This window comes from Syngnathoides biaculeatus, chromosome 5 (genome assembly GCF_019802595.1).
Source record: "Syngnathoides biaculeatus isolate LvHL_M chromosome 5, ASM1980259v1, whole genome shotgun sequence".
Classification (NCBI taxonomy): Eukaryota; Metazoa; Chordata; class Actinopteri; order Syngnathiformes; family Syngnathidae; genus Syngnathoides; species Syngnathoides biaculeatus.
The window spans coordinates 21,211,021-21,231,495 of record NC_084644.1 but is presented as its reverse complement, the minus strand read 5'-3'; the positions used below and the strand labels follow the sequence as shown (position 1 = coordinate 21,231,495).

The following is a 20,475-nucleotide window of genomic DNA, read 5'->3' as shown; positions in this document are numbered from 1 at the left end:
TTTATTAGCAAAAATATTTTGTTAATATGTGCCCTGTGATTGGCTGGCAACCAGTTGAGGGTGTAACATATGAAGAAATATTAGTATGTAAGTTCACCATGTCTTGTCTAAATAGTGTACATTTGTCAATGGGGCATAATGGTATGCTATCGTGTTCGAATTCTGTACAGATAATGCAAACATTATTATTAGGTCATGTCATCATTCTATTATCAGTTAATTATTTGCAATGTTAATGTATTAATATAAAATTAAAAAAATAATGAAAGCATATCCATCCACTCATTTTTGAGCTGCTTCTCCTCGTGTGGGTTGAAACACAATCAAATGTAATTAAACATTACCTTGAGAAAGTAATTGAAATCAATTAATTGAAATCAATTAAAAGCGACATACAGAGAGCGACACTCGTGTATCAAATTGTTTTACTGATCAGCAACAATTGTGCATTGGACACATTGACATTCCAGTTGTGTTCCTAAGTCACGGTGATTGTCTATGGTGTTGACAGGCTGCAAAGAGGATGTGCCAGCAACACCCCGCTCACGCTCACACATGAAGGTGTGAGCAGAGGGAGTAGAGGAGACTCGCCACTGCAAACTTCAATCTCCACGCGATGGTGGCTCTTTTTTGCGAGCATGTTGAGAGAATGGACAATTGAACGAAAATAGAGCATGGAAAGGAGAGGAAGTTTGGATTGTTTGAACGCAGAATTAAGTTTTGGGACACTTGCGGGTGCATTTTAAGTTTGACTTTATTGGCTCGAACTTGCGGATCATTCGGTTGAAGGTTATATAGCATTGTTTTATGTCTAGTCTTTTTCTATTTTGTTTGTGCTTATTATAATCATTATAATTCTTTTATTTTTCGGGGGAAAAAGCCCGTCATGGACAACCTGACCACAGACAACATGGCAGCGGGGAATGATACGTCTTCGGCGCAGCACAATCAAACCTTGGGTGTGTGGCGCGACTACGCGGTTGAGTACAAGGCAGTCAGTGTTTTTTCGGTGTCCCTCATCTGCGGGATGGGGATGGTGGGCAACATTATGGTCATCCTGGTGGTGCTGACCACCAAACACATGCGAACTCCCACTAACTGTTACCTGGTGAGTCTGGCTGCAGCCGACCTGATTGTGCTGACTGCAGCCGGGCTGCCGAACATCACCGACGCCCTGCACGGGCAGTGGGTGTACGGATACGCAGGCTGCCTGGGCATCACTTATCTCCAGTATCTGGGAATAAACGCGTCCTCTTGTTCCATTACAGCCTTCACGGTGGAGCGATACATCGCCATCTGTCACCCTATCAAGGCGCAGTTCCTTTGCACTTTATCCCGGGCCAAGAAGATCATCATGCTTGTATGGACGCTCACGTGTATCTATTGCATCATTTGGCTCTTTTTATCAGACACCCAAACTTTGGTATATGATAATGTAGTGCACATTAGCTGCGCCTACAAAGTATCCCGGAACCAATACTTGCCGATTTACTTCATAGACTTTGCAGTTTTTTACGTGGTGCCCCTTATGCTGGCCACGGTTCTGTATGGACTCATCGCCAGGATACTTTTCCTAAACCCGTTGCCTGCGGACCCCAAGGACAGCACCAGAAAGTGGAGGAGAGGAACTAGTCAAGTTGGAGGAAGGGTGCTCAATGCGAACTCCTCTAGCAACACCACTGCTGCTTCCCGTAGACAGGTGAGGAAACTTTGACTGTACCTCCAAAATCAACCTTGTGAACACAATTGTCACTATACTGCACACTAGGCTATATTTTATGTTATGTACTCATGTCTACCCATTTGTGACAGAAAAGTAATGACCCTCCCAAACAGTTAATCAAAAATGCAGGTTTGATTTGCTGATTGATACAGTATATGTTTGATGTCCATCAGAGGGGGGAAAAAACAATCCATCTCTGTATGTGCACGTGTATGTGTGTAAATAGCATATGCATACAATATCGCCGATGTATTAATAATATATTTAAGCCAGCGTTTGGGACCAAGTCATTGCTTTGCATCTCCCAAGTACGTCTCAAGTCTTTACCCCTCAATCACAAGTCCTGCACGTTGTTTCATTAATATATCCAGACATCCATCCATTTTCTGAGCATCTTATTCTCTATGAGTCGCGGGAGTGCTGGAGCCAATCCCAGCTGTCATTGGGCAGGAGGCACGGTACACCATGAATTGGTTGCCAGCCCATTGCAGGGCGAATAGAGACAGACAGCGGTCACACTCACAATCACACTAGGGGCAATTTAGAGCAGGCATCACCAACGCGGTGCCCGCGGGCGAATGGTAACCCGCGAGGCCACAAATTTTTACCATTATTTGTGCTTTAAATTCTGAATCTGAATTGTTTATGTGAATTAAAATTTTAAAATACCTGTAATATCATTTACTACAATAAATTAAAACAAAAATATTTTATGTACGTGTAATGAACTGAGTCTGAAATTTGCTGCAATCAGGTCTTGTAGCCCTTCATACAATCAGTGCTCACAAAGTAACCCTCAGCCTCAAAAAGGTTGCTGAGCCCTGATTTAGAGTCTCCAATGAATGCATATTTTTGGGATGTGGTAGGAAACCGGAGTGCCCGAAGAAAACACATGCATGCACGGGGAGAACATACACTAATATATATATATATATATATATATATATATATATATATATATATATATATATATATATATATATATATATATATTGAGATCCCGGGTTCAATCCCTGACCTGCCTGTGTGGAGTTTGCATGTTCTCCCCGTGCCTGCGTGGGTTTTCTCTGGGCACTCCGGTTTCCTCCCACATCCCACAAACATGCAACATTAATTGGCGACTCCAAATTGCCCCGAGGTGTGATTGTGATTGTGGCTGTTTGTCTCGAGGTGCCCTGCGATTGGCTGGCAACCAGTTCAGGGGGTACCCCACATCTTGTCCGTTGACAGCTGGGATTGGCTCCAGCACTCCCTGCCACACTTGTGAGGATAAGTGGCTAAGAAAGTGGATGGATGGATATACATATTTACACACATACCAGTTTCCTCCCACATCAAGTAGGCTATTTTAGCAACATTTTTATAAAATAATCTAGCTCACTGTAGTAAAATGAGGTATATTCTTTGTTTGGTTAAAGAATAATTATGAATACACAAGACTAAATCAGAAATTTCATTAAAAAAAACAACCAATTGGTTTCCTCTTTCACATGAACAACAGTATTTTTTTTAATTCACACCAAAAAAAAAAAAGATTGCGTTTCACACACACATATATATATATATATATATAATATATATATATATATATATATATATATATATATATATATATATATATATATATATAGTACCAGGAAACTGAACTTTTTTGTTGATTTTTGTTGATTTTGAACATTTCTAGTGAGGGAACAGAAATAACAATAAATACATTTAATACATTTAAATAGATTTCAATTTAGTATTGAAATTAATATTTGATAATATTTGAATTAATATATGAAATTAATATTTCTTCTGAGTATCAAACACTGAAGGTGTCTATTTAAAAAATGAAGAACAAAGGTTTATCATCTTCATGTTAAGGCACAGTTTTATCCAACTTGTATCTCTGTCCCGAGTGTTCTGACTGCGCTGCATAGATATACTGTACTTCGCCAAAAAGAAAAAATTGATTCTAGCCGTGTGCTGATTGGTAGATGTGGTAAAGTGAATAAAAAAAGAAACACAAGACTTATTCCTGAGAACATTCCACTGACTAAATCAGACAATAATGACCGGGAAGACCAGACAGGGCACGGGTGGACTGCTGGGAAACTTAGTCCGTATTTGCCGATCACTCACAAAGCATGCTGCTAATACTAACAAAAACAATATTGTGACATCAAACCACACGTTTGTTGTTTGTTTGCAATAATTAGTGTTAATGCCCTTACTCTTACATGTTTTTTTTTCCTGTACGTGCAAACAAAACCTAAATCAATTAGTCTGTGTTTACTTGCTTCAGTCAAACAGTCAGTTTTGTGCTTAAAAATAAATAAATAAATAAATAAAACATACTGTGAGCAGCTGTGGCACACCAACATGCATTTCGAGATGTATGTTTATCAGATGGAGGTGTGTCTTCCTGGAATGACAAAGAGGGTGTAGTACCTCAAGGATCTCTTTGCCTTATTGTCCAGTTTGATCAGTTAACTCCAACTCAAACATGATTTTTCTCCTTCATCAGCGTGGTTGGTGCATTTTGTTTGGCATATGCACACCCAAAATTGTACGTGTTAGCCAGCATTACCCAAATCATTGTGAATACAAGGGAGGAAATTATGTGTATTTTTCTGGATTAGCAAAAGGTCAAGAGAGGATATGGGATTAGGCTTTGCTCACGGTTGACAATGAAAGTAATAACACAGTGCACTTGATGCAGATGTAACCAGACCATCACCTTGGAGATGAATCATCTATGAATAATTACTTGCTTATGAGCAGGAGCTTGTTTGGTTGTCACAATTTGTGTAAAGATGTTTTACAATCAAACCTCATTGCAAATGGGTTTTAATATATGCATTGGGGTAATGACGTTGTGTGCTAAACAATATATTCAGCTACTTCTGAAACACCTTTCTATTTCAGATTTGGTGTTCAATTTCAGAATCACACAAACGTCATTCTTTAGAATTAACCATATTATTAATCACAACAAAAATGTCCAGAGAACCATTGATTAAAACATGTTAACATAGTAATAAATAAATGTTCCATTGAAAGGCAGACAAACTACACAGAGGAAGGAAATAAATCTAATATAGTTTACAGGTTTCCTTTAAATGAATTTAAAGTGCTGTTAAAATAAGTATGAATTGGTTAACACAAATTCCCTTTAACAGCAGTCAATTTTTAAGCATGCTCTTAATGCATTAAGATATAATAATAATAATAATAATAATGCAATAAATTGCACTGCACCTTTATGTGTGCCTTTTTTTACATGCTGTCCTTACTGTACATGCCTGAGACTCTGAGGGGAATTGTGGTGGAAGCATGCAGATAATACAGTCACAGCACATTAGTTAAAGGGGAAGTCCGGTTGTTGAATTAACAATGTATCAGATAGGTCATGTCATATGTACTGTACCTTGAAAATTTGATGTTAATCTGATATCATTTAATGGTGTTTTGAGAAGATTTTTATCGGCAATTACAAATTTTCATGGACGCCGCCATTGTGGAGAGTCACATGACCTACGTGCGCGGATGTGACGTATTATGTACCCAAACAAAGGCTCGCTTACGTTGTGACACAATTATGGCCAGTGCTGAGTTCTCTGATTTATCCTCATCTGATGAAGAAATAGCAGTATTGGTTAATAGGGAAGACGGAGGAATACTTCCATACAGATTTGAACCTTTGGTTGTAAATGTAGAATTTTTGGAAGGTTCTTCGGATGGAAATGACACAGAGTCTAACCATTCGGAGGCCAATGCGTGGGACACACCATTCATCCATCCTAGCGATTTTGGAGTGTGTCTAGGCCAGCCAGCGGATCAATGGTGCACATGCGACCGATGTGTAGCCCTGGACAATCCTCTGATGAATCTGTGTTTTCAGAAACTTGAGGAAGTGGAAGGAAAAATATTTGCCGAGGACCTCGATTGCATTTCCCTCCATAGCGAGTTTCATGGCATTGTCCTCTGGAAGCCTGCACTGGGGACAGCCCTTGGGGCGATGAAGGATGTGAAAAAGGCAACTCTGGTAAAACCCATCAGTGAAAGGTAGCTATGGTGCTGCTGACACAACCAAGAGATGAACATGCTCAAGACTGTAGAGATGATTGTGGAATTCAATAGGCATCCTTCTCCACAGCTGCCCCTGACGCTGTCCAATTGCCCTGTTTAACCATCGAGACTTTCAAGTTCCCAGGAATTACAGTTTTTCAGTACATGAAGTGGAAGCTCAACATCAACTTCATCCTCACAAAGGCCCAGTGGAGGATTTTCTTCCTGCAGCTTCTGAGGAAGCACGGCTTGCTACAGGAGCCGTTAAGGCAGTTCTACACACCAGTCAACAAATCAGTCCTGTGTTCATCCATCACAGACTATTTTGGTGGTGCACACATAAGACTATAACAAACTATTTAATTTCCAGAAAATACTGCATTGTGTGCACGAATTACTACTTTTCATGCAAGAACTACCACTTTGTGTGCGTTTAATAATTATTTTCTAGGCCCAAAGTAATTGCATGTGCTCCCAAACTAGTTACTCAGTGTGCATGAAGTAGACAAGAGGACAGGACTGTAAAAATTGAAAGCACCCTCTTTCCAAAGTTGAATGTCGAAGGGAGCCTGAACCTCGTAAGTGTAACGAGCCATCGGTGTGGAGGAGGACTCAAATGCAGGCAAGGCAAAGACATAATGTCCAGTGGGTTTTATTTCAGAAGTAGTGTCCGCACACGGTAACACAATGCAAACCCAATGAACGGGCAAACACCCGTGACAAAAACTCCAACATACATACATGGTCAATTAAAGTGCCGAATGCGCAGCAGCTGTGACGAGTGCCAGAGGTGGCACCACCCAGAGTTGTGGCCAGACCATGTCCCTCTTGGCAATGGTTCTGCCTTGCTCATGACGGAACAGACAGAATGAGAATGATTACAGCTCCCTTTTGACCAATGAGTGAATGTCACTTTCAGAACTCTGCCCATGTTGCCTACAGCCGATCTTTTACCCACAAACAAAGAGAGCGCATGGTTACTTCAAGGCCCTGAATTGCAAGTGTATAGTCCTGCTTATATCCGATTTGGAAATATGGTACTTCGATGTGGCTGGGAACATGTAATAGAGACGAGCGCTATCCAGAGAGATTACTGGGAGGATATTTGGTTCGCTTTCCCACCCCAAAGTGTAATTTATATAAATGAAAATGGTGGATTCAGGCTTGTCGCCGCCCTCAAGACCAGCTGAACGTATCGAAAATAAATCAGGACAAAGCCGTCTGTTCCAAGGTAAGCTATTCATTTAGTTGGTATAGCAGCTATAAAGGAAGGAGGAAGCACTACCTGAGCCGGGCGGAACTCAAAGCATTCAGCCACACCTCGGCTCTGCTCTCTAGCATTCTTTTCCATGATTAAACACATCACGTGAATACAAATATTTTGGGCCTACATTTACGTGTACAGTATATTCAGACCAATCGAGGACACGCATACTGCCATAATTTATGTAAATGAATTATTCACTATGAATGTACATAACATTTTGAATTGGCATGTTTATGTACCGTAAAAATGGGAACTTACCCTGGTTTGCATGAACAATACGTAACAGAAATCTTATCGCATTCGATGTCCAACATTAGTTTTTGAGGTGGTTGATTCTTTCACATGGACGGCCAACAAATTGCAGAAACTTTAATTGGCGTTCCCATTTGGGAAACCTTGACATTATGAATATATCCCTGTTGAAAGTCAATCAGGCCTTTGTGTACACTCTTTGTCGATATTTCTGATACCATGGGCAGAAAGGAAACAGAAATCCTATCGGAAAGTCGCTCTGATGAATCGCTCATAACATGCTTTGGCCGCACTGCATCCGCCATTTTGAAGGGTATGTTGGGGTGCATAACAACAGTATCTAAGTAGGCGTGGCTTGGGCTCCCCGCACGGATCTATCTTTTTTCCTTCCTTGAAATAACTTTACAGAAACTGGTATTCCCTGGCAGTCTCCCACCTAAGTATGAGCCACGGCTGACCCTCCTTGGCTTCCAAGATTGGACATTCTAACGGTAGTATGGTTGTAAGTGAGTCTTGGTTCAATAAAGCTCAAATAAAGTGAATAAATATAAATCTCCCTGCACAAAGATAAACCCTCTCATGTCGGGCATGTGACTCTGTTCAGAATTAACAGATCACATTCAAGCTTAGGTTTAATAGTTCACACACACACACCTGCGACTGTTTCAAATTTTAAGAATGCATTGGGGTTTACAGAAACATTATTTGCTTTCTACGCTAAAATGACTGAAAGATGATGCTGTTTGCTGACCAGAGTTACTTATGAAGAGCGTGTGTGAGAGGGAGAGGGAGGGAGAGAGAGAGAAAGAGAGAGAGAGAGAGAGAGAGAGAGAGAGAGAGAGATAGATAGAGAGAGAGAGAGAGAGAGAGAAGAGAGAGAGGAGAGAGAGAGAGAGCACAGAATGTACCAGAAAAGTTGGATGTTTTATTATTACTTCTGACTATAAAATAGTGCTAATGTTGTTTGCACAGCCAAAATAACAGCAAAAACATCTGCAATTTACCCCCAAGACGTTTTCTCAGTTTAGATGGGCTGAAATATCCAAGTTTCAGGAGTGACCAAACTATGTATCATGTTCAAACTGTTGTTTTTTTTTTTTTAATATTAGGTAATACAAACACAAGTTACACACAGCTGTCATGACTTAGCCCAATCGAGTACTTCATGTATGGACTATCTTCTCCAGTTTCATTGGTGAACTTGAGTCAAACATCACTAGGGTAATCACGGTGTGTTTGACCAATGGCACCAGATATGAATTTCAAAAACGAAAGTCTAAAAGTAGATCATACGAGCAATTATTGATAAATGTCTGAAGTGGGCATCATGCAGATTATGGTAACTGAGCCTTCTTTCCTTTTCGGCTTGTCCCATTAGGGGTTGCCACAGCATGTCATCTTTTTCTATCTAAGCCTATCTCATGTATCTTCCTCTCTAACACCCACTCTCCTCATGTCCTCACTCACAAGAGCCATCAACCATTTCTTTGGTCTTCCTCTCGTTGATTTTCCTGGCAGATCCATGCATGATGGCTGGCCTCACCACCGTTTTATAAACTTTGCCTGGCAGCTCCATCCTCAGCACCCTTCCACCAATATACTCACTTTCTCGCCTCTGAACATGTCAAACCATCGAAGTCTGCTCTCTCGAATCTTGTCTCCAAAACATCCAACTTTGGCTGTCCCTCTCATGAGCTCATTTCTAATCCTATCCAACCTGCTCACTCGAGCGAGAACCTCAACATCTTCATTTCTGCTACCTCCAGTTCTGCTTCCTGCTGTTTCTTCAGTGCCACCGTCTCTAATCCGTACATCATGGCCGGCCTCACCACTGTTTTGTAAATATTGCCCTTCATCCTAGTAGATAATCTTCTGTCACATAACACGCCAGACACCTTCCACCAACTGTTCCATCCTGCTTGTACCCATTTCTTCACTTCATTACCACACTCACCATTGCTCTGTATTGTTGACCCCAAGTATTTCCCCCTCCACCCCTCTCATTCACGTACATATATTCTGTTTTACTTCAGATAATCTTCATTCCTCTCTGTTCCAGTGCATGCCTCCATCTTTCTAATTGTTCTCCCTGCTTTTCACTGCAAATTACAATATCATCTGCGAGAATCATGGTCCAAGGGGATCCCACTCAAACCTCATCTGTCAGCCCATCCATTACCACAGCGAACAGGAAGGGGCTCAGAGCTGATCCCTGATGCAATCCCACCTTCACCTTAAATTCTTCTGTTAAGGCTATGGCACACCTCACCCCTGTTCTGCCGCCCTCATACATGTCCTGTACTATTCTAACAAATTTCTCCAGCACACCAGACTTACGCATGGAGTACCACAGTTCCTCTCTTGGTACTCTGTCATAGGCTTTCTCTAGATCCACAAAGACACAAGGTAGCCCATTCTGACCTTCTCTGTACTTTTCAATGAGCATCCTCAAGCCAAATAATGCATCTGTGATACTCTTTCTAGGCATGAAACCATACTGTTGCTTGCAAATACTGACTTCTGACCCGAGTCCACCCTCCACTACTCTTTCCCATAACTTCATTGTGTGGCTCATCAACTTAACCTCTATAGTTGCCAGAGGTCTGCAAGTCACCTTTGTTCTTAAAAATGGAAACTAACACACTTTTCCTCCATTCTTCAAACATCTTTTCACCCGCTAGTATTCTGTTGAATAAGTTGGTCAAAAACTCCACAGCCACCTCTCCAAATTGCTTCTATACCTCCACCGGTATGTCATCAGGCCCAACTGCCTTCCCATTTTTCATCCTTTGTAGTGTCTTTCTAAATCCCCCTTTGATAATCATTGCCACTACCTGATCCTTCACACTTGCTGTCATATCCACAACGCTAGAGCGGACCCAAATGCATGACTCGGTAGACAGGGACGCAGTTAAAGGAAGTTCTTTATTCGTTCCAAGGTCGTAAGCCGGAGAGTCAGTCAGAGTGACCACCAGTATCAAAAGCGTCAAGTTTATGGGGTTGGTCGGAGGACAGGCGGAGGTCAGTACATAGGGGTTCAGGATCAGGAACAAGGAATTGCGGGAACGAAGCATGGATGGCAATGATCTGGCAAAGCCAGACCGTCCGCTGGGTCCTAAATATACTGGGGTTAATTATCCTTGATGAGGCGCAGTTGTGCAGGGGACCTGCACCGCCAAGGCTGGGACCGGCAAGACCACGACAGTCCCCCCCTTAACAGCTGGCTCCAGACAGCCCAGGGGCCTCAGGATGGGATGCGTGGAAGTCTCTGATAAGGCTAGGGTCAACAATAAAATGGGACCGAATCTAGAAACGCTCTTCTGGGCCATACTCTTCCCAATCCACCGGGTATTGAACCGCCCTTCCTCTATGACGGGATGATAAAAGCCGGCATACCGAATACACCGGACCTCCATCGATCATGCGGAGGAGGTGAGGGGGGGGACTTAACTGGGAGGACTATTGGCGATGGACGAGTTGGTCGAACCCGGCTTACGTGGGATCAACCCTCATCGATCTGGTAAGTTTTAAGGAAACAGCGACAGGGTTAACAATCTTGGTGATAGGAAAGGCACCCATGAATCTGGGCGCTAGCATGAGCGACTCCGTCCGCAGCGGAAGATCCTTTGTGGACAGCCATACGCGTTGTCCCACCTTGAACGCTAGTGCCTTTCTTCTCTTGAGGTCTGCCATGGATTTGTAGGAGCTGCCCATGGGTAGTAGCGTGATTCGGGCTATTTCCCAGGTCCGTTTGCAGCTTCTCACCACCGCCAATGCGGATGTCACCGTGGAGTCGGCGGCCACAGATGGAAACAGAGAGGGAGGGTACCCATGAATGATGTGGAACAGAGCCATACCTTTGGAAGTGGAAGTCAGTGAGTTGTGGGCATATTCCAACCATCAGAGGTGCTGGCTCCAAGTGCTGTGATCATGCGATGCCAGACAGCGTAGACCGGTCTCCAGGTCCTGATTTATTCTTTCTGTTTAGCCATTGTACTTAAGATAACGACCTGAAGTTAAGCTTACTTTTGCCCGATAAGGGTGCAGAACTCCTTCCAGAATCTTGTCTAGTAGTAATTGCGCAGTCTGCTTGGCGGACTGAATCTTAGGAGCTGGTATGAAGTGGGTCATCTTAGAAAACAGATCGATGACTGACAGTACCAGTGTGTTTCTCTGGGAGCAGGGTAGACTTGTAACGAAGTCTAGAGAAATGTGTGACCAGGGGCGAGAGCGAATTAGTTGCGGCCATAGCTCACCCATAGGTCGCAGGTGAGAGGTCTTATTGGCCATACAAATGGGGCACACATTGACATACTCCCTTGCATCCTTTCCCAGGTATTGCCACCAAAACTGTTGTTCAACTACTGAGTGGGTCTTCACCATCCCAAGGTGACAGACGGTCTTGTTCGTGTGGGCCCAATCGATGACGTCTCCTTGTAGCGAGGGTACCACGAACAGATGGCTGGAAGGATATTCGGTTGGGCCCGGAGAGTCCCTTACAGACTCCTTTACCCGTGTCTCGATCTCCCAGGTGTCGGCAGAAGGGAAACCGGTGGGGCGGACGTGCCCTGCTCTCCTTCTAGTAGCACGTCCACTTGTCCCTGGATCGCTAGCCTGTGGTTGATCTTGAGAGATAGGGCGCTGAGCGAATCCAGGGAGGTAAGCAGATACACTGCAATGAGGTGACTGTTCATAAGTGGTGAAAGGCCTTGGAAAAAGGCGTTGAGAAGCACATCCTCATTCCATCGACTTATGCTGCTCGGATGCGAAACTCGATAGCATAATCTGGCACATGACGCTGCCCCTGTCGTAACGTAATCAACGTCGCTGCTGTTTTGCATTCCGGCGAGGCATACTGGAAGACATCATAGCGCATACGAAGGAGGTCCACGAGTGGCACGTTTCAGAGTTACGACTCCACTCTGCTGTGGCCCACGCCTCTGATCTTCCCGTCATGTAGGATATGACGAAGGCAATTCGTGCGCGGTCCATCGGGAAGGCGGAAGCCTGTAGCTCGAAGTGGAGGTCGCACCAGGCGAGGAAGGGTTTGACGTTCCCCGTGTCGCCGGAAAAGCTTTCAGGCCGGGAGAGAGGTGTGGCCTGGACCGCTGAAACTCTGCGACTGTCGGGGTAGTCGGAGCTACCTGGACTGACGTAGGTGCTGTGGCGGGTGCCGTCGACGTGGCGTCAGCGGCGCTAGCCTGAGAAGCTAGCCATGGCTCTAATCGGGCACAGATCTCGATCGTCTCTGTTTGGTCACCTGAAGAGCAGTCTCCTGCTCAGCCAGCCATCCGCCTTGGATCTGTAGAGAGCGGCGGATGGTTTCTGAGTTGGCTGGGTCCATGTCATGCTAGATCGTTCTGTCATAACCAGAACACTAGGGCGGACCCAAATGGACAACTCTGTAGACTGGGAGGCAGTTAAAGGAAGTTCTTTATTCTTTCCAAGGTCGTAAGCCAGAGAGTCAGTCAGAATGAGCAGCAGTATCAAGAGCGTCAAGCTTATGGGGTTGGTCGGAGGACAGGCGGAGGTCAGTACATAGGGGTTCAGGATCAGGAACGAGGAAGTGCGGGAACGAAGCATGGATGGCAACGATCTGGCAAAGCCAGACCGTCCGCTGTGTCCTAAATATACTGGGGTGAATTATCCCTGATGAGGCGCAGGTGTGCAGGGGATCTGCACAGCCAGGGCTTGGACCAGCAGGACCATGACACTGGCCTCTTCTACTCTTCCTCCTCTCTCATTTTCTTCATTCATCAACTTATCAAAGTATTCTTTCCATCTATTCAGCACACTACTGGCACCAGTCAACACATTTCCATCTCTATCCTTAGTCACCTTTACTTGCTGCACATCCTTCCCATATCTATCCCTCTGTCTGGCCAACCTGTAGAGATGCTTTTCTCCTTCTTTTGTGTCCAACCTGGTGTACTTGTTGTCAATGCCTTTTGTTTAGTATTCGCCACCTCTAACTTTGCCCTACATCACATCTCAATGTATTCCTTTCGCCTCTCCTCAGTCCTCTCACTGTCCCACTTCTTCTTTGCTAATCTCTTTCCTTGTATGACTTCCTGTATTTTGGGGTTCCACCATCCGGTCTCCTTCTCCCCTTTCCTACCAGAAGACACACCAAGTACTCTCCTGCCTGTCTCTCTGATCACCTTGGCTGAAGTAATCTAGTCTCCTAGAGCTCCTCCTGTCCATTCAGAGCCTGTCTCACCTCTTTCCAAAAAGCCGCACAGCAATCTTCCTTTCTCATCTTCCACTATCTAGTTCTCTGCTCTACCTTTGTCTTCTTAATTTTCCTACCCACCAACAGAGTTGTCCTCCGCACCACCATCCTGTGTTGTCGAGCTACACTATCCATACCACTACTTTGCAGTCAGTAACCTCCTTCAATAATTGTAACTGAGTAAAATTATAATTTCCTCTGAACATAAATACTAATACTCATTCAAACTAATCTAACAAGTACAATTTCTAAAATGCTACTTGAGTAAATGTAACGCAAAAGTCACTGATAATGTAGTGGTACACTCGCCTGACTTTGGTGTGTGGGTTTGGTTCCCACTCACTGACAATGTCTATGTGCCCTGCAACTGATTGGTGACCAGTTCACGGTGTACTCCGGTTTTCACCCGAAATTACCTGCGATAAGCTCCAGCATTCCTGCGACCCATGTGTGCATGAGCGACTTCGAAAATGGATGGGTGCAATGCATTCCTACCCACCTCTGTGTGGAGGGTAGCTGAGGGTACTGTAGAGGTGTCCTCTGTAACTGCAGGATGGTCAGTTCATATCCTGTTCAAGCGCAAGTTGTCTTTTAACTGGGCTTCATTCACATTGCTCATAAACGTATGTGAGGTGCAGAATGGCTGCTACATGTCATCACAATACTCCCGAGTAGCTGTGGCTACGCTAAGTAGCTTAGGAACACTAGTGAGTGACTGTGGAGTGAGTTGAATAATGTGCGCAATTATAAAGAATCTTTGAGTATCATTAAAAGTGCTATAGGAGTGTAATGCGTTAATATTTCACCTACATGACGCTTATTTTCTCTTGGGTGACAGAGGCGCCGGAGCCCATCCCAGCTGATGTCATGTGAGAGGCAGCATATACGCTGAACTGCTCGCAAGTCAATTCCAGAGCACAAATAAACAAACAACCATTTGCACTCACATTCACACCAACGAGCAATTAAGAGTATTCACTTAACCTAGCAAGCAGGTTTTTGGAAGATGGGAGAAAACTGGAGTAGCCACAGAAAACCCATGGAAGCATGTGGGCGAACATTATACAATATGTATAATTCTTTTTGTTGTGTGTTTGGCTTTACAGTTACACAACAGTCACAGTACTACAGAGTAGAGGACAGTAACAGTTAAACACTACATGCCCATCTTGTTTCATGATGGGCTTGAATTTTGAAATGTAAACATAATAAATAAGCAATATTGTCCACTAATATGATGATAAGAATATAAAAACTTAAATATACTCTGGCAGCACAGTGGGTCAGCTGATAAAGCATTGGCCTCATAGTTCTGAGGACTATGCAGTCCAGTTTCCTCCCACATCCCTAAAACATGTAACATTAATTGGAGACTCTAAATTGCCCTTAGGTGTGATTGTGAGTGCTACTGTTTGTCTCTATGTGCCCTGCGATTGGCTGGTGATCAGTTCAGGCTGTACCCCGCCTCCTGCCCGTTGACACCTGGGATAGGCTCCAGCACTCCCTGCGACCCTTGTTAGGATAAGCGGCAAAAGAAAATGGATGGCTGGATGAATATACTCCTATTTTACATTTACAACAGACACCAAGTAATTTGCTATTAATTACGAGTTAACTCTGGGAATTATGTGATTAATTTCAATTCAAATTTTGAAGCAATCGGCAGCCGTAATTTAAACAAAAGGAAAAGAAGAAAAAAAACTGTTCTAGTACTACGACCAAGTTTTTCAGTCCGTAGTGGATCACTTTAATTGGGCTTGACTTTCCACCCATGAGACCATCCATCCATTTTCTGAACTGCTTTACCCTCGTAAGGATCCCGGGGGTGCTGGAACCTTTTCGAGCTATCTTCGGTTGAGAGAGAGGTACACCCTGAACTGGTTACCAGACAATTGTAGGCCACATAGAAAAAAAAAATATTTGAGTACACGTTCACAACTACAGGCAATCTGCAGTCTTCAATCAACCTGCCTTGCATGTTTTGGGGATGTGGAAGGAAACCAGTGTGCCCGGAGAAAACCCACGCAGGCAAGGAGAGAACATGCAAAGTCCACACAGGCAAAGCCGGGATTTTAACTGTGAGGCAGATGTGCTAACCAGTCATCCACCAACCCACCTCGATGAGACCAAATCTGAGCAACGGAAACACACTAGGCTGATGTATTGCAATGGTAAGAATCATCGTGTCAGTGAGTGTGAAACATTTAGTTCCAACCAAGAGCAACTCAGGGAGTGGAAGCAAGTTTGAACAGCACTAATCTAGTAAGCTTGGTATTCAGCTTGCATTATTGATGTTTTATATTGCTTTATTCCCTTCCCTTGATGCTAACAAAACACGTTAATTCACGTCATTTGTGTGTGCGCATATTATCATGCGAGTAACGTTTGTCTCGTTAGGGTTAAATCTTAATGGGTTTCTAATGAGGTTATTGTGTTATAGATCATCTTCATCACGGGTGTCCCATCCAGCATCAGCTCATTTATTTAGGTGCACCTGTTAATCATGCTCCTATCCTATTGGACAATCCAATAAAATAGTATTTATTATAGTAATAGGACAATTTAATATTGTAATTCCAGTACGCCACGGGGAAATGAAAATAAAGAGAAAATTTATAGGCGAATCTCAAAATCCAATTTTCTATGATGGCAGCACTCTTGAGAATTTAAATGCAACCCCTTGCAGCCATTTTTATCCCTACATATCCAAACAACAATTAGATACAAGGACAAAAATGAAAAAACAAAAGAATACAAAAGCAACAACATATTCCATACATTTGGTGCAACATGTGACGGTGACAGGGGGCATTTTATTGTCCACTTCGCTGACGAGAGAAGATGGACTAGATGTTTCAAATGAAACCTGCATTTCACAAATGAAGTTGAAGTGATTAACTACTGTAAGCTGTTTTTGCGGTTATTTGAGTTAAAGTTTCACACAACAACAAGAACTGCATCAAAGCAACAAAATAAGAAGCTGTCATTATGCTCATTCTTATTTTTTGACAAAGGTTTGGAGGAAATGACAAATGAATACTGTCTGTGTTGTTGTTTCTTTTTTTCTTTTTACTAGGTAACCAAAATGCTGGCTGTGGTAGTAATCCTATTTGCCTTACTTTGGATGCCCTACCGGACCTTAGTCGTCGTCAACTCCTTCCTGGACAAGGCCTATCTAGACAACTGGTTTCTGCTCTTCTGCCGCCTCTGCATCTATTTGAACAGTGCCATCAACCCAGTCATCTACAACGTCATGTCTCAGAAGTTCCGCACTGCTTTCAAAAAGCTGTGTCATTGCGGGTCTCAGCGCCTGGAGAAACCTGCATCATACAGTGTGGCGCTCACCTGCAGCGTCATCAGGGATACGTCCAATGGAGAAAGTCCTGACCACATCACGACAGAAATGGAAGAGCTGAACACACCAAGCGACCAGTTCGTGCCCACTGGAATCCTGCCAACTGACAAGATGCTGTTTGAGGATCCTCCCGTTTTGGGCAAAGATGATCAAATTTAGAAAAAGACATTGGCATTGAAGACAGAGACCAATTTTATTTTATTGCCAATATATGTAGGTGTCCTTTATTTGAGATAGGGACTGAGCCTTGCAGCGAATATAGAAAAATCTTAAAGCTTAATTAATGAACAAGATGGAGGCAAAGCACTTTTTTCCCTACCAGACAAGGCTATGGCCTGGCTAAATGACGCTCCTCCCCTTGCGCCAACATAGTTCCTTGGACAAGATGCCACAAGATAGGACCAAAGCAACACTTATATATTAGATATGGCTTTGGCCTGATCACAGAAACAGCAAATAGATTATTTTTTTCAAAAAATAACAAAGGTTACCCTGTAAACATAGCAAATAAGCAGATTTCCCAATACCAGACTGCAAATACTCTGTGGGATTTATCATAAAACGGTAATGTTTATTCAAAAACATTTTCACAATTGAAATACTGCTCTGCATTACATGGAAATTTCTTACTAGGAAAAAAAAAACTTGGCGGGTTGATACAGGCACCCAATTTTTCACAATCTGTCTGTCTTCTAAAATTTTCAAGCACCAGTGGAAGATATCAGACTCAGCAAAAAGGTAAATGAAATATGGTCTGCGATCATGAAATCCAACTGATCCCCAGATGTATGCCAATGAATTCAAATGAATGCAAATATATGACAGTTTCCCTCACATAAACCAAACAAAAACTTACGGTTAAACAATATAAAATGCACTGTTGTGAAACATTTGTAAGAAAACCCAACCAGTTCTCACAGAAATCTATTAGGATATCATACAAGAACTTTACTTCCTAGACATGCGTTGTACGTTGCTTCAAAGTGTTTACTTTTTTATGAACAGAAAATTCAGAATACTTAGCAATCCTTCATAAATAAGGACAGCTTTTCCAAGGCAAAATAACAAGGCATTTTCATCATTCCTGTAGGAAACTTGGTAAAGGACCAAAATATAATGCACAAGTATAAAAAACACAAAACTGAGCCAAATGTCGGTAACGTTGCTGTTATATTAATTATAGGGATTTGACTCAAGGATTTGAAATTCTCGATTTTTCTTGGGTCCATCTTGCAAAGGTCAATGCCTTATAACTGAAAAAGAGAAAAATAGAGTTTGATACTGCTGCTGTCACGGGTTGAGATAGCAGTTAGGACAGTATTTCACACACATTGATAAAGACTGCAGAGAACAGTACTTTTCAGTGATCTACGTGCTGCAAACCAATGATTGGATGTCGAAAGAGACCTTGACAAAATGCCAAACTAACACTAAGTAAACTGCTCCAACCCTTAGTATACAGTATGTAGTGTATAGATACAGTATATCCATAGCTCACTCAGCTATTATCAGAAGGTACAAAATAAATCAAGAGAGAATCAACACTGAGAGTCTTGAAAAGATGGCGGAACAGTGGACGAATAGTTAAAGTATCTGCCTCACAGTTCTGAGGACCGGGGTTCAAATCCTAGCACCGCCTGTGGATTTTGCACGTTCTCCTCGCATTTGCGTGCATTTTCTTCAGGCACTCCCACATCCCAAAAACATGCATTAATTGGAAACTGAATTGCCCTCAGGTGCAATTGTAAGTGTGAATGGTTGTTTATGTGTGCCCTGCCTCCCGATGATAGCTGATATAGGCTCCAGACTCCCGCGACCCTTGTGAGAATAAGCAGCTCAGAAAATGGATGGCTGGATGTTTAGAAAAGAAAGTGATTTGTTTTGTTCTTTGTCCATACAATACAGGTGCTTAAAATTTGTCCTCTTGATTAATTCAGTATTTTGTTCTTCAAATATGAGGCACTTCGTGCATTTAAAAAAAAAAAAAGATTGTTTTGATCCGCTCTATTCGTGTGTCATCAATCATTACAAGCCAGTCATTGGAAGATGATAAAATGTGAACAAAGAATCGGTGGAAAACTCAAAATACATTGTTGTATTGTATGTTGTGTTGAAATGCCAAACTGCTGTTTTGGAGATGTTTTGTGATGCACAATGCACATTTTTCAGCATGAGCCTAATTGTTGTCAGCGGTCTATAAACCTTTCAGTCTCAAAATAGTTTTTTGCTTTTTGTGCTCTTGCTATTTTATTGAATGTCTTTTACATTCTTTGTGTTGTTGTGATATATAATAAAAGCAGACAATGACAGTCATACCTTGTGACAATTGCAAATTATTTACTTTTTTGTTTTCAATAAATTGTGCCTCTCTCCACTTCTAATTCATTGCCAGCAAATGCTGAACGAGGCTTCGTGCAAGATCCTGTGATGAATCACTTAGATAAGTTTACGATGAGCCACAATGGCACAAAGGGCATCAATAAGATAGGTTGAACAATTCAATTTGAAGTCTCCCATCATATAATCCTACTAAGTAATCCGTCATTATTAATAACGCTCCCTCACTTACAGTGAGTAACATCTGACTTGTCAAACCTGCCACACTTTGCTTGAGTGATTAAGTTGAAATTAGGGATAAATGTGCCAGAGAAGTTCAGTATCCAGTTTCAATTAATAAAAGTCCAGTGCAGTGAATGTTCTTTAATATTGGGTCTGGAACATTATAATGATTAGTGTTACAAGTAGTAAGGAGTAGGCAAAGGCAGATGTAATATGATGAATAGTTTGTGGAGGAAAGGTTATGGTGGGTGGTCCTGGATGTGTTGGCAGGAGGTGGAGTGTACAGGTGACAGGGAGTGGAGAGGACCGGTGGCAGGAATAACGTGGATTCAGAACACTGGATATGAGATGGCACGAGAAATAACAGGAGACCAAGGAATAATGTGGCTTACTTGAGTCATGTGGGCCATGGTACCGTGCAGTAGGAGAGGCTGAAATACTTTTGTGATGATTTCTGGAAACAGGCAGGCTTATATACGCCAGTGGTGATAAGGTGGATTGGAAATAGACGGTACAAACAGAAAGGGGAGGGGGGAGAGAGAGATAGGGAGATGCAGAGGCGTCCTCCTGGCTCCAACAACAGCCCTGCATATTGTAACTTCATTTTTATGAAGCCTGCAAATGTTTGAAAGTTTAACATCCAAACTTACAACATTGGTGTTCTTGGTCATGACAACATTGTTGAATGAGTCGCTTTCATGGGCGATTAGTGTGTTTCAGAGTAAGAAATTGGTTGCCAAAGGCAAATAGTTTGACAAAAAAATTACTTACTGTACAAAAAATAGCATGTTCTAGACCCCAGAAACTTTTATATTCCTCAGAGTTAAGAATGCAGACATATCACGTTCACTCTGCCAGAGCTCTTTTTAACCATCATCACATGGCCACCACTTCAATGTGCATATTCAACATGGTCGTCACATAGGCACAGGAGACGTCTCTTTTGGATTTGATCCATCCATCCATTTTCCAAGCCATTTATCCTCACAAGGGTCGTGCGAGTGCTGGGGCCTTCCCCAGCCAACTTTGGGCTT

At 42.7% G+C, this 20,475-nt stretch overlaps 1 protein-coding gene across 1 annotated transcript; it reads left to right on the top strand.

Moving 5' to 3' along the window:
- The first annotated feature begins 569 nt into the window (after positions 1-569).
- Positions 570-19,090, top strand: trhra (thyrotropin-releasing hormone receptor a). The gene is made up of 2 exons (XM_061820005.1): positions 570-1,699; positions 16,604-19,090. Exons 1-2 carry the CDS (start codon positions 887-889, stop codon positions 17,039-17,041), a joined length of 1,251 nt encoding a protein of 416 aa, XP_061675989.1. The 5' UTR covers positions 570-886; the 3' UTR covers positions 17,042-19,090.
- Positions 19,091-20,475: the final 1,385 nt, after the last annotated feature.

Bases quoted from the DNA above. Each gene is read 5' to 3' on its own strand.
- trhra (XM_061820005.1), top strand. From the start codon at position 887: ATGGACAACCTGACCACAGACAACATGGCAGCGGGGAATGATACGTCT. The intron at 1,700-16,603 runs GTGAGGAAACTT...TCTTTTTACTAG, and splicing joins CTGCTGCTTCCCGTAGACAG to GTAACCAAAATGCTGGCTGT.